General features: G+C 32.1%; 1 protein-coding gene across 3 annotated transcripts; it reads left to right on the top strand.

The window, feature by feature from the left end:
* Nucleotides 1-207: 207 nt before the first annotated feature.
* Nucleotides 208-9,904, top strand: LOC123705185 (uridine-cytidine kinase). 3 transcript variants are annotated; one of them, XM_045653872.1, is made up of 7 exons: nt 221-396; nt 772-1,031; nt 1,715-1,854; nt 2,268-2,365; nt 3,530-3,578; nt 8,494-8,517; nt 9,024-9,904. In XM_045653872.1, the coding sequence occupies exons 1-7, from the start codon at nt 301-303 to the stop codon at nt 9,167-9,169; spliced, it is 813 nt and encodes a 270-aa protein (XP_045509828.1). In that variant the 5' UTR covers nt 221-300; the 3' UTR covers nt 9,170-9,904. The 3 variants fall into 3 exon arrangements, with proteins under 3 accessions (XP_045509819.1, XP_045509828.1, XP_045509836.1); XM_045653863.1 differs by lacking the exons at nt 8,494-8,517; nt 9,024-9,904 and adding an exon at nt 4,053-6,117 and having other exon boundaries at nt 208-396; XM_045653880.1 differs by lacking the exon at nt 8,494-8,517.
* Nucleotides 9,905-12,656: the final 2,752 nt, after the last annotated feature.

Here is a 12,656-nt window from a genome sequence, read left to right as displayed (position 1 = left end):
ATATATTTAAAATTATATTATATTTCTATCCATACACTGCCACATTAACATTATTATTATTTTAAAATGGTTTGTGTAAAACAATTACTATTTTTAATATTAATATTAAAAAAAATTCAAATATTCGATTGCTGCGCCGCGCCGTGGCTGCGGCGCGGCTGTTCAAATCACAATAGTATTTATTGCAAGTTGCAACACCCAATAGAAATGTCAATGTCAGCTCTCCGAAAGAGCTTTGCAGCTGTGAATTGGGGAATTTTAGGTGTAAGATTAACGCGCAGATATATATTTACGTACAAAATGAGTGAGAAACCAGCAGATTACAGTGTAACCAATGGTTTTGAAAGTAAAACCCCGTTCCTGATAGGCGTAGCAGGCGGTACAGCCAGCGGAAAGGTTAGTGGTCATCTTGATCAATTTATTGATTTTCTAAACTTATTATGATTGCGTAACGAGAAGTCTACATATACTATATTCAATGAATTTATATAAATATAGTAGACAGCAATAAATGTTTATTTTACAAAGGAATTCATGAATCCTCTTTTGATAACAATGTGATATAACCTTAAATCTTTGTAGTACATTGTTTCAAAACAAACATCCGCCCTAAGTCATACTTCAATAAAGATGTAAGAAATATTGTTCTGATCTTATGCTAATATGAGCGTGTAATATTTGTGTATTAATTTAAATAATCTTTGTGTATAATACAATTGTTATGAAGACACTCCTAATATGATTTCAAAGCTAATTGAATGGACATTCCAGTCAACAGTATGCCAAAGAATAATGGAAAAGCTTGGACAGCAACAGAAGGAGCAGACAGAGAGACGTGTCGTGTGCATCAGCCAGGACTCTTTCTACCGCTCACTCACACCCTCAGAGAGGCTCAGAGCTGAACGAGGACAGTTTAATTTTGATCATCCAGATGCGTTTGATGATAAGAAACTACTCACAACATTGAGGGAAATACTTGCTGGAAGGAAAGTTGAAGTCCCAGAATATGATTACATTTCAAATTCCATAAGGTGAATTTTGTTATTTATTTTTTTTTTTAAACCTGTTTATGTAATTCTTCATTTTGAATTATAAATCAAAGGAATGACTCCAACAGAGTGCTAAAAAATATTATTAATGTGATCTATATATTGTATAGGGCTGAAATATTGTAATGGTTTAAAAAAGTAATTCATAACAGATTTATTAGATTTTTTTTGTGAATTAACATTATGTAAAAACTACTGACCCAAATGTATGTTAAAAACCTTCAAACACAATATTTAATTTTCAAATGGATTGGAATTTTGTTAGCCACAACCCAAATTTCTCTATCTCGTCTTATATGGTGTTTCTGTGATTGTAAAAATATGTCTTGAGCGCTTTGGGCCATAACATGATTTTCATGACATAGATCTCTAACTGTATCCATAAGACAGTGCACTACTTTTTCAGTCCATGAGCGTAATTATTGTTTGAGAGTAACATATCACTTCATAGTATAAAACAAAGTAGCTTACGCAATCTGTATAATATGCTTATATATTTAAAATTACGAAACATTTTTTTTATTACTAAGATTACGAAACAGTTTTTTTATTACATACAGTGGTTCTTGAAGGTTTAGTGAATTTTTTATTAGGTTGGAAAGCATATTATGTAATAAAAAAAGTGCAGTAATTACCACTAGCTTTAACTAAACTCATTCCACCAGTGAGCGTTCGCACACCATCTACCCAGCCGACGTGGTGCTGATCGAGGGCATCCTCGTGTTCTACTTCCCGGAGGTGCGGGAGCTGTTCCACATGAAGCTGTTTGTGGATACCGACTCGGATACTAGACTGGCGAGACGAGGTATGTATTTTTAGATTATTATCTTTTAACGTGAATAAAGGTTTTTTTAGCCGTAATATTTGTTCAGTTTTCAACCACAATTTCTTATTTATGTTCCAACTGTGGAGCGAATTTCAAGGTTTTTTGTTGTTGATGTGACACCATGTTTATTATTTTATTGTGATCAAAACTTCAGTTACACCAAAAAATCTTCAAAATACTTCGTCTGTGTTATCAAAATCAAGTTGATACTCAAAATAAGTTAAATTTGAATATGAAGCATCAATATTTATATTTATTGTTCTGTTTGTTTATGCGCGGTAAACTCGTTACCTACTGCACCGATTTTCATTCTGTTTACACAAATCTACTAATCTAGGAAGATTTTAGTACTTATGTAATTTGTTAAAACAGAATAAATATTTTGTCCGCAGTGCCACGTGACATAATGGAGCGTGGTCGCGACTTGGAGCAGGTCCTCAACCAGTACATGAACTTTGTGAAACCGGCCTTCGAGGAGTTTTGCCTGCCGGTAAGTTTTTTGGCAATAATGATAATGATAAAGAAGTTTATAGCATAATTAAAGAAAGTCGAATGTCCTTTTTAAACTACGTTTTAATTAAAAATAGACTCATTACACCTGTGTCTGCTCAGTGCAGACCGGTGTTCAAGATTAGCAATATAATAAACTAGCTTTCCACCCGCGGCATCGCCCGCGCAGAAGAAAGAAAAACCCGCATAGTTCCCGTGGGATTTCCGGGATGAAACCTATCCTATGTCCTTTCTCGGGTATGAAAATATCTCTATACCAAATTTCATGCAAATTGGTTCAGTAATTAAGGCGTGATTGAGTAACAGACAGACAGACAGGGTTACTTTCGCATTTATAATATTAATAGTATATAGATTAATCTAAGGGTTAGTTCACACCGAGACGAGAAGCGACGCGACCCTGCACGCCCACTTTAAAAGAGTGACTCAAAATTCTATTTTTTCAAAGACACATTTCATTTTGAGAATTAAGAATACGCTGCACTACGCAGCGCTGCGCCTCGAGCAGCCCGAAATCACTAGCCTCTTTCAGTATTGTCGCGTCTCGGTGTGAGCTGAACCTAAAGAAAACTTATAAACTAACGCAGCAAAAACTACTCCCACATTCCGCGCCTGTGCGAACGTGGTCGCCGACCTGATGAATACGACGTAATAAGATAACTATTATTTATGAAGTTAATAAAGTAATATCTTAGGCCTTAGTTCGATAAAATGTCGATGTAGTTAAACTAAAGAAGGGGGTTTAAAGCTTAATGCAAGATCCAAATTGGTGATAAAAATTTGTTGAATAACAATAATTATAGATCCTATAATGATAAATAAAACTATAAGATCTACTAAGCTAAAAGTAAATGTCATAAAATTGTAACAAAAGACAAAAATACACATAACAATGGAAAAAATAGTGTTTGTATTTCGTTACGTTCCATTCTTGAAGTGAAACTTCTTTATCGGGGTTGGAAAAAAAATTAGTGTAACATTTTTTCGTTACGCGTGGCATTTTTCCGTTACTCGCCATCTTTTTCTTATCTCTACCACGCGTGATTCGACGTATTTCTGTAAAGTTTCATATAGTAAATTATTTTTTATTCCTCATAACTTGTCTGGTTGATGACATACCAATGATTTATTTTCAATTTTACAGACTAAGAAATTCGCTGACGTCATCATACCACGCGGAGCGGACAACTTAGGTAAGATATATTTTATTATACTTATTATCGGTTTATTTTTATTTATTCTCAAAATTGTGCATCAAGATATTCAAGAAAATTAAGTTTCTTGAAAAGGTGAGTACAATGTCATAGCCACTGCAATAAGCGCGGTCAATTACGTAGTAGGTCACGAATAAATGGTAATTAATTCCAATATCATTTATATGCTTTTTAAGAAAAAATTTTTTTTTCCTCCAATCTCATTTATTCCCCATTTATGAATTCGAATAAAAAATCACTTATTTTAGTGATATTATGTATAACATTAACTACAATATGAAATGACAAACATACAAAGAACAAAACTGTCACACCAAAAAAACCCAACTATAAAATACAATCTCTCGCGTCCCATACCCGCATATACCCGCATATAAAAAAACACAATCCCGACCAACTTCTTGCAGCGGCTATGTCACCTCTAGCTGCCTAACCGGTATTCCATTGTTGCAGTGGCTATTGACTTAATCGTGCACCATATTTGGGACATTATGTACAAGAAACGGCCGCGCGCTAACGGGTGTAACGGCCACGCGGAGGAAGATGGCCGCCGGATGTCCGGCAGCTCGGAGGACACGTTGAGTCGATGAGTATCTGTATGATGGGATAGGTGGCTGTAACAGTATGGACGGTTTGATGGGATTTTTCGTTGCAATGATGTATATTTTTTGTATATTTTTGTTGAAATTTTTCTGCTCTAAAGACGGACGGAGGCACTTATTACTTAATAAGTACAATGTGTAAAACATGATTCGGTTGCTATGATGCGATGTAAGATGTATCACAAAATGTAACTTATAAAATTACAGTTGGTAATTAAAAAAAAAAATGTGTTTTTGGTGATTAGGTTTTTTAAATTTAACCTTTGCCACTCACTCGGTTGATCATGAAACTGCTAAGTGCCAATAAAGTATCGAATCTAAATATCAAGGTGAAAGCGAGATAGCTTGCGGTGAAATACCTGTTTACGGCGTTTTTTTATAGTTACAATTTATAAGTCAACCTTCTTGGGCACGAAATTTACGTTTCTTGACAATTTCAACAAACCGTCCTAACATGAACGGAATGAACAAGACAGTGACTAAAGTAATAATCAAAAAACGTTTTTAAAGGAGTAATAAAAGCCAATGTAAATTATAATTGAAAACTGAGTAAAAAAATTGTCTATAGTATTATCCCATCAAAAAGTTTCATACTCTGTATACGTTTTCGATGCTGGTAACTTTATAGACTAGGGTATGTTTAAGTCTCAAAGTTCGGGATTTTTAAACATAGACTAAGGCATTTAAATGGACATGATAATAATGAATTCCCGAATGTATAGGACTGTAAATTGTAATATACAATTAAGTTTTAATTGAATAATAAAATGATTTCGTTGTAAATAAAAGTATTGATTTTAAAATGTTGACATTCGTGATGCGATTTTGGACTGAATTAAACATTATCAAGTTGCTGAAACAATGGACTTTTAAATGTAATGGAGTGTTAAAAAGTCATATTTCTATATATTCGGGCATAAATTATGACCATAGAGTTACACAACTCTTAAACGTAGATATTATATCGATTGCATTGACTATGTATGCGTGAAAATATTCCTAAGCATGCATACTCATAGATTTTGAGCTAAGCTTGATCCCGAAACTGAAATTTTACATAAATACAATGGGATAAATTATAAAAAAAATAATATTATTCAGAGTAAATTGGTTTTAGATGAAAATTAATACACTGAATTAAGTACAAACTGTGACTAATTTATTGTGTATTAACTGACATCGTTTGATACAGAAGTAACTTATTGTCTATGCCCATAATCAGTATGAAAAAACTTAGCTTGGTCTATGACTATACAATTATACATACAACTGCGTACGTACGTACGTCATCGACTTATTATAAGCGCATAGACATTTATATAGTAAAGCATTTATGCTCCAGCAAATAGGTTAGATCGATATTTTTATACATGGTATACATTTGCTTTTACAATCTGCGCGTAACGTATGATATTAAAGTTTTTGATTTCTTGATATTTTGGAATTCTTGCGCTTATCTCGTTTTGGGTTTATAAGTATCAAGAAATTTAAAATTAAACGTTAATGCCCCAATTTAACATCTTTTCCATCGCCATTTTACGTTCTGTTTAGCGCACATATATTAAATATATAAAATTTACATTGTATTTGGCTTATGAATGTACTTTAAAATGTACTCTTTGTCTATGTTAAATGAATTTAACAAATGTATTAAACTTTAGTATTTGTATGTCATATTTTGGAAAATATAAAGTTTTGACCTTTGTAATTTAAACTCTTCTGCATGTGAAAATATGAATATTAATTACAAAATATTTTTGTTGTCATTGAAATTTTGCGCAAAACTCAAATAACTAATTTGTATAATATTAATAATGGCAACACTTCTGCACAAAAATTATAATAATTGATATAATTTTTTTTGTCTATGACAATCATACTTTTTCGTTGTCTATTAATATCAAATCGCGCCAATCGTTTTTAACCGACTTCAAAAAAAAGGAGGAGGTTATCAATTCGGCCGGTATATTTTTTTTTTTTTTTTTTTTTTTTTATGTATGTACACCGATTACTCCGAGGTTTCTGAACCGATTTACGTGATTCTTTTTTTGTTCGATGCAGGATGGTGTCGAATTGGTCCCATAAAAATTTTATTCGGCTAGGCCCAGTAGTTTTTATTTTATGAGCATTTTTGTCTGTACTCGATGACTTAATTGGAATGTAGCAAGTAACTTTGATTCACTTCCCGGTAACCGATTGAGCTGAAATTTTGTATAAGTGTGTAAATTGGATAGCGATTAAACATTATCATGACATAGAGCTGATTTGATGATGGAATCGGAAGGTGGCCATAGGAACTCAGTAATATATTGACTCAACTTTATCGAGTTTGGGCTCGTTTGATTCGTGTTGAAAATTACACTAAAAAGTATTAAATAAAATTAACTGCGTTAAAAACAACCGACTTCAAAAACGGAAAAGTAAAAAATAAAAAAGATTTGATATTATTAATTACTACATATTATTTAGATGTGCTATTTATTAAATAGGTTTGAAGTCGGTGCCAAACACTAAGCACTTAGTATTAAGCCCGTGCACCGACATCAAACCTATTTAATAAATAGCACATCTAAATAATATGTAGTAATTAATAATATCAAATCTTTTTTATTTTTTACTTTTCCGTTTTTGAAGTCGGTTGTTTTTAACGCAGTTAATTTTATTCCATATATTTTTTTAAATGGACTGATATTGACCGAATTCCAAACTGTATGTGATAAGTATAAAAACGAATAGAAAATGTAAAAAAATAATGCTTAAGAGAAAATGGAGAAAAAAAATTAAAAATCTATTAAACCTACTTAATTGCTCTACTTTTAGATTAAGGTAATTAATATATGAATTCGTTGTTGTTTGCAATTTTGAATCAATATGCAATTTTTATTTAAGTAAGTACTTGACATTTTGTGTAGTAGTATCGTTTGATTTCCTTGGATTACTAATATTTTCCGCCAATGTTAGTTTAAAACGAGCCAAATTTTTATTATTGTGTGTGACACATGCTCCAACATTAAGAAAAATCCAAATATTGGCTTATATAGTTTTGACAGAACTTCAGAATTAAAAAAAAGGAAAAATGCTAATCGAAAGATAAACTACTACTTCATGTATTTATTTTGCATTTATCGTAATAATTACAGTACTGTCACTTGTATTTATTAATTTGTTTTTGATGCATTATTATGTAAAGTTCTCGAATATTGTATTTAATGTTCTGTTACAAACAACTGTTGTATCCTTACCTCCAATGTAACGTATGATTTACTTATTATTTAAATAATAAAGTTGTTAAAAGAAACTTGCAAATATGATAAAAGAAAAATCTTTGTGTTGTCGCTGTCTCGCTCGTATAAGAATCGAACATCTTTCATTTGAAAATTTTGCACTTGTAATCATATTATCTTAGACATGTTAAAATATGGTTAAAGCATTGAGGTATTACTACGTATGGAGAGGACACCACGAACAAAATCTGTGCGACAAGCGCGGCGGCGCGGGGCGGCTAGTGTGTCATACGCTTTGTAGATATTCTGCCTCTTATTACTTATAAATTCAAACCAATCAATGTAACAAATAAATATTGTTTATCTTATTAAAAAATATGAATAAACTTATCAATTAAAACAAATCAATGTAACAAAAAAAATTGGTTTGAGACAATCTACTCTAACTCGTGTTACAAAATATAGTATAGTAGCGATGTCCTCTCTAGTACGTAGTACATAGTAACTCAATGGGTTAAAGTGATAATTTATGTCATGGATCGAAAAATAATAATTCAAATATTATTTACTCCTTGATAAGCATTTCTACTATTTGGGTAGTCATTTTTCGTGATTTGCCAAGTGTCAATATTTTTCACACCCATATACTAGCGACATCATTTTTGTTTGTTCTTACTCCCTAATTTTTATTTTAGTATTATATTATTGTATCGTATTTGTTATGTTTCTCTAGTGACGCACCTTTAAGCATGTTCTACTTGTGTAGGTTAAACTTGTACACTAGTGCTTAAGCAATAAATGTTTGCAAGGAATTGTCGTTTCTTTTATAATTTTATCCAAGGAATTTACTTTATTTTATCTTGCTAAAAGTAAAAATTATCTTTTCGCTTATTTTCCCAAGACAACATAAAACCTTTGTAGACCATAGACATAATAGAAATTATAAAAAAAGAAAAATAGGATTTCGTAAATAGAATTACGGACGGAAAACAAGCTACTTAAAAGAGGGTTGATATATTTCCTATTTCTAAAATTGTTTCAAATTATTAATCCATCTTATTTCCACAGTGGGTCTCGAACCTGGACCGAAAGGTTTGTCTCATCTGAGATTCTGTGTGTAGCTATCGGCGTCTTATTGAGCTCGACGAAAATATCCACTATAAGTAGATCTCAAGTGCATAGGTTCATTAAGGTGCATTCTCTATGTAATAAGGTTTAGTTTCATTCGTATTTAGTTATATAGAATGTGTATTCTTGCAAGGTAAGGTTCATGCTAGGTGTGTGTATGTACAAGATGTTTCGAAGATATTGTACATTACGGTTTTTGGGTAGATTATTGATGTCTTGTAGATTGTAAGAGCTAGATAATTGTAATGGTGTGTTGTGTTCCGATTGATGTAACTCAGTACAATATAAAAAGTTGTTGTTACCGTATATCTTTGTGAAGTTATTATAAAAGTATCACAATATTTTTATTTGTTGACTACATGCTGTGACAGCAGTCGTTTTTTTGTCATGGTCTTCTTTAAGTATCGTTTCGTAAGATAAATTAATTTTTAATAACTTTATACATAATCAATCATTTTTTTTATTTTCAGTTGCGATTGATCTCATCGTGCAGCATATATCCGAATATTTAAAACGGAGTCCCGCTGAGAAGCCTCAATTGGAATACGCGGGAATTTCAACGTCAGTGCCCAGCAGTCCACAGCGAAGTGGCGGGAAAAGTGGACGTCCACATTAAAAAAAAATAAAGAAATTAAACAGCCAGTGCCCCATTTGGCATTTTGGTTTATCTGTGCTCTAGATATAGATTCGAAAATGTGATTGAAATGCTTTTTTAATTTTATTTGACACTATCGGTAGTGTGTACGGTAAATAGACGCTATTCTTTTTCAATCACAGATTATCATCAATTGTTCGTCATAGAAATAACTCAGTATGAATAAGTTTCTCATATATTTAGAGAATATATCTTTAGATATATTATGCGTAAAGGACATTTATAGTCCGTAAATATTTTTTAAATAGTCAGTAGTGAGATATGAATTAAACAAATGAACTAGTCGAAATTTGATTTCAAGAGGCTAAATGGCTTGAGTACTTAGGAATTTTTAAAATATCCGTGTACTAAATAAACACATCGATTTGAAATTAACATTAAAATAAAAATTAGATAATATTATATTAAGCAGTAAAATTGTTATTACGTAACTTATTCGTTACGAAAAATCAATTCGTAGTTTTAACGTTGTGATACGTATCTCATAGCGTTAAAAGACTGCAGAGAAACTTGAAACTCTTTTTAGGTAGCAGAATTGTAACATCTTGCACTAGCATGGCATTAACGTAGATAACGTCTAAAGTTTTTTTTTTATTTAATTCCAAATAGAGTTAAATAAGTTGTATCCTTAAATAGATGAGGTCTGTTCTATTTTTCTTATATCTGAAATATGTATAACTGCGCGGCCACACACTTGACGAGTGGTTACACTCATGTCTCAGCACGCTTGAATATAAAAAAGTAATATTAAAATTCATATCAGTCCCCACCTAGAGTAACTGTATTTATTAATAATTGAACTCGTAATGAATAGAAAGTGTATTTATTTTATTATTCATCTATAAATCTTACAATTAGCGAACCAACCAAAGTTTATCATATTTAAATATGTTAAAATTGCAATTATTAATATGATATAGATAGTATGAATTACAATTCATACTATTATATTTAAATGTATTATTAAGCTATTGCATAGCTTCTATCGCGGGTCTTGAGCGCGGGGACCGAATCCAGAAATTGCGTAACGAAAAACCTCACGCTCCCCACTCCGACGGGCGGAGGTGTGGCTTGAAGGCATAGCATGCAATAGCTTTACCGCGGCAGTCCCCGAGTGACACACGTCTTTTTTATTTAAATATTTTTAATTAGCTTGACAGTCGATATATTTATTATTTTTATACATTTTACTGTTACTTTCCTTGCCATTAACAAAAATAATATTACATATACTAATTTAATTTGATAGTGTTATTTATAAACCAAAGAAAATTCTAAATACCTAATTAATCTTTAATGGAAAAATGATTTTACCAAAAATACGTGGACGAGAATGTCAAATTAAGATAGTTGGTTTGAAATTATAATTTAAAGTGTGTTATTTAAGTAGTTAGCTTTTAAAATTTAAATATTGTAAACCTTAAGGGCGCTTTCAATTTATGCGTATCATGTCGGACGGCTGCGGTGTCGAAGCGGTGCGAGCGGCCGTACACGGGCAGCTCGAGCAGTTAACGGCTGAGCGACGTACACGGCCTGCTCGAGCGGTCGGTCGTTGTCTGCTCGAGCTGTCGCTACAAACCGCGCAGTTGGCGGCTTGATGTGGTTACGACTGCTCGAGCAGTCCGTCCGAATGAATGTCTATGGTTCACCGCGTGGTCGCGATTTAAGCCGTCGTTCTCAATTGCTTGAAGAGTTGTGTACGACCGCCCTTAGACGCACGGTGCACGGACGATCCTCTTTTTCAAACAAAACGCTCCGTGCGGCGCAGGAATCGCGAACGCTCGCGGATTGCTCTGCGCCCCAGTAGTACACCAAACGCATAAATTGAAAGCGCCCTAAGTCAATGTAAACCTAAAAATAATATATAGATTTTTATGTCACAATTAATTATATGCAGATAAAAAAATAGTAACAGCATTTTCATTTTAAGAAATATTGAGTGAAAGTAATTTCTTACAGCGGCTCAAAAGTATATGTTGTAATTTTTTTATGAAAACAGAAATAGGTACAGAAAACTGTTGGCTGGCTTATATGCATCTTTTTTATGTCTAGGAAAACTACGTCATTTAAATAATCAGATTGAAAATGGTGGCTTTTTTGGAGGGAATTATGTGAATGTTCCATCAGTCTATGTAATGTTTTGAAGTAAAGCAAAAAAAAAAAAAACCGCAGCCATCTTCAATCGCTTCCTTACATGACTGTTTTTTTGTGTGTGTTATTGTATGTGGCCTAATTATGTTATTAAGATTGTTGATTTTAAATTGTTAACTTTGTAACGTTTTTAGTGAGATGATTTATCAAGTCATATTTATTTATTGATTTCTTTGCATTAATGTTATTTGTAAGAGTGTGATAAAGAATTTCATGCTATTTTTAATTGATTGTCATAGACATAGACCGTACTACTGATTGTAGTCATTTGTTTTACCAAATTATTGTTACGTGGTGTTTAAAATGTTTTGTTGTTACTTGTATGCTAAAACGAACAAGACATTTTTCTCTATTTAGCTTTTAGGGTACTTATATTTTGTTTGATTTATAATCCTCATATAGTTCTTATTTTTATATTCCCCTGAATATTATACACATTCAATAATTTTATAGTGAGCACTTTCCTAGCCTATTAAATCGTTATTTTGTAAAACACGATTGTACAAATATTTATGTCAATAAAGCTATTTTATTAATATTTGAAGTTGTTTTTATTGTTTTAATTTGCATTCTTTAGCCTATAAAAGGAAATTCTTGCTAAAATATGAATGAATAATCATAAAATTGAATGATAAGTGCAAAACAACGGTTTACCTAAAATAAAAGACAGAAAAAACACCAAAACTAAAATTAAAGCGTCAGTGTTCTCTAATGATGCATTTACATCAAACGAGCGAATGCTCATTCTAACACAACTAGGTATGTCAAATTATTTTAGTGTAAACAGGCGTTGAGCAATCTTTCGTTGTTCTTAGTTCGAAAAGATTCTATGCAATGTTCTAATACTGAATAACTAAACACGAGTTTTCGTTTAGACTAAAAGACCACGCTCTTAACTAGCACAATTTTTTAAGTGACATTTGCAGACTGTCTGTGATAAATAATGAACCTTATTGACGAAGCATGGGCTCAGCTGCTTTATACTTAATTAATATACTTACATAGTATATTATAATATATGATATAGTAAATTCCTACATTGCGTTATGTTTCCAATTTATTTGGAAGTTTAATTTATATGATACTAGCTGTGCCGCGCGGTTTCACCCGCGTGGCTCCGCTCCTGTTGGTCTTAGCGTGATAATATATAGCCTATATTACTCGTGGATAATCAATAATGTAGCTTTCGTATGGTGAAAGAATTTTTATAATCGGTCCTGTAGTTTATGAGCCTATTCATTACAATCAAACAAACAATTATATTAAATTATAATGTAAGCTGCATATGTGTAGGTAT

Source organism: Colias croceus, chromosome 2 (genome assembly GCF_905220415.1).
Source record: "Colias croceus chromosome 2, ilColCroc2.1".
Taxonomy (NCBI): Eukaryota; Metazoa; Arthropoda; class Insecta; order Lepidoptera; family Pieridae; genus Colias; species Colias croceus.
This window is presented reverse-complemented; position numbering and strand designations above follow the sequence as displayed.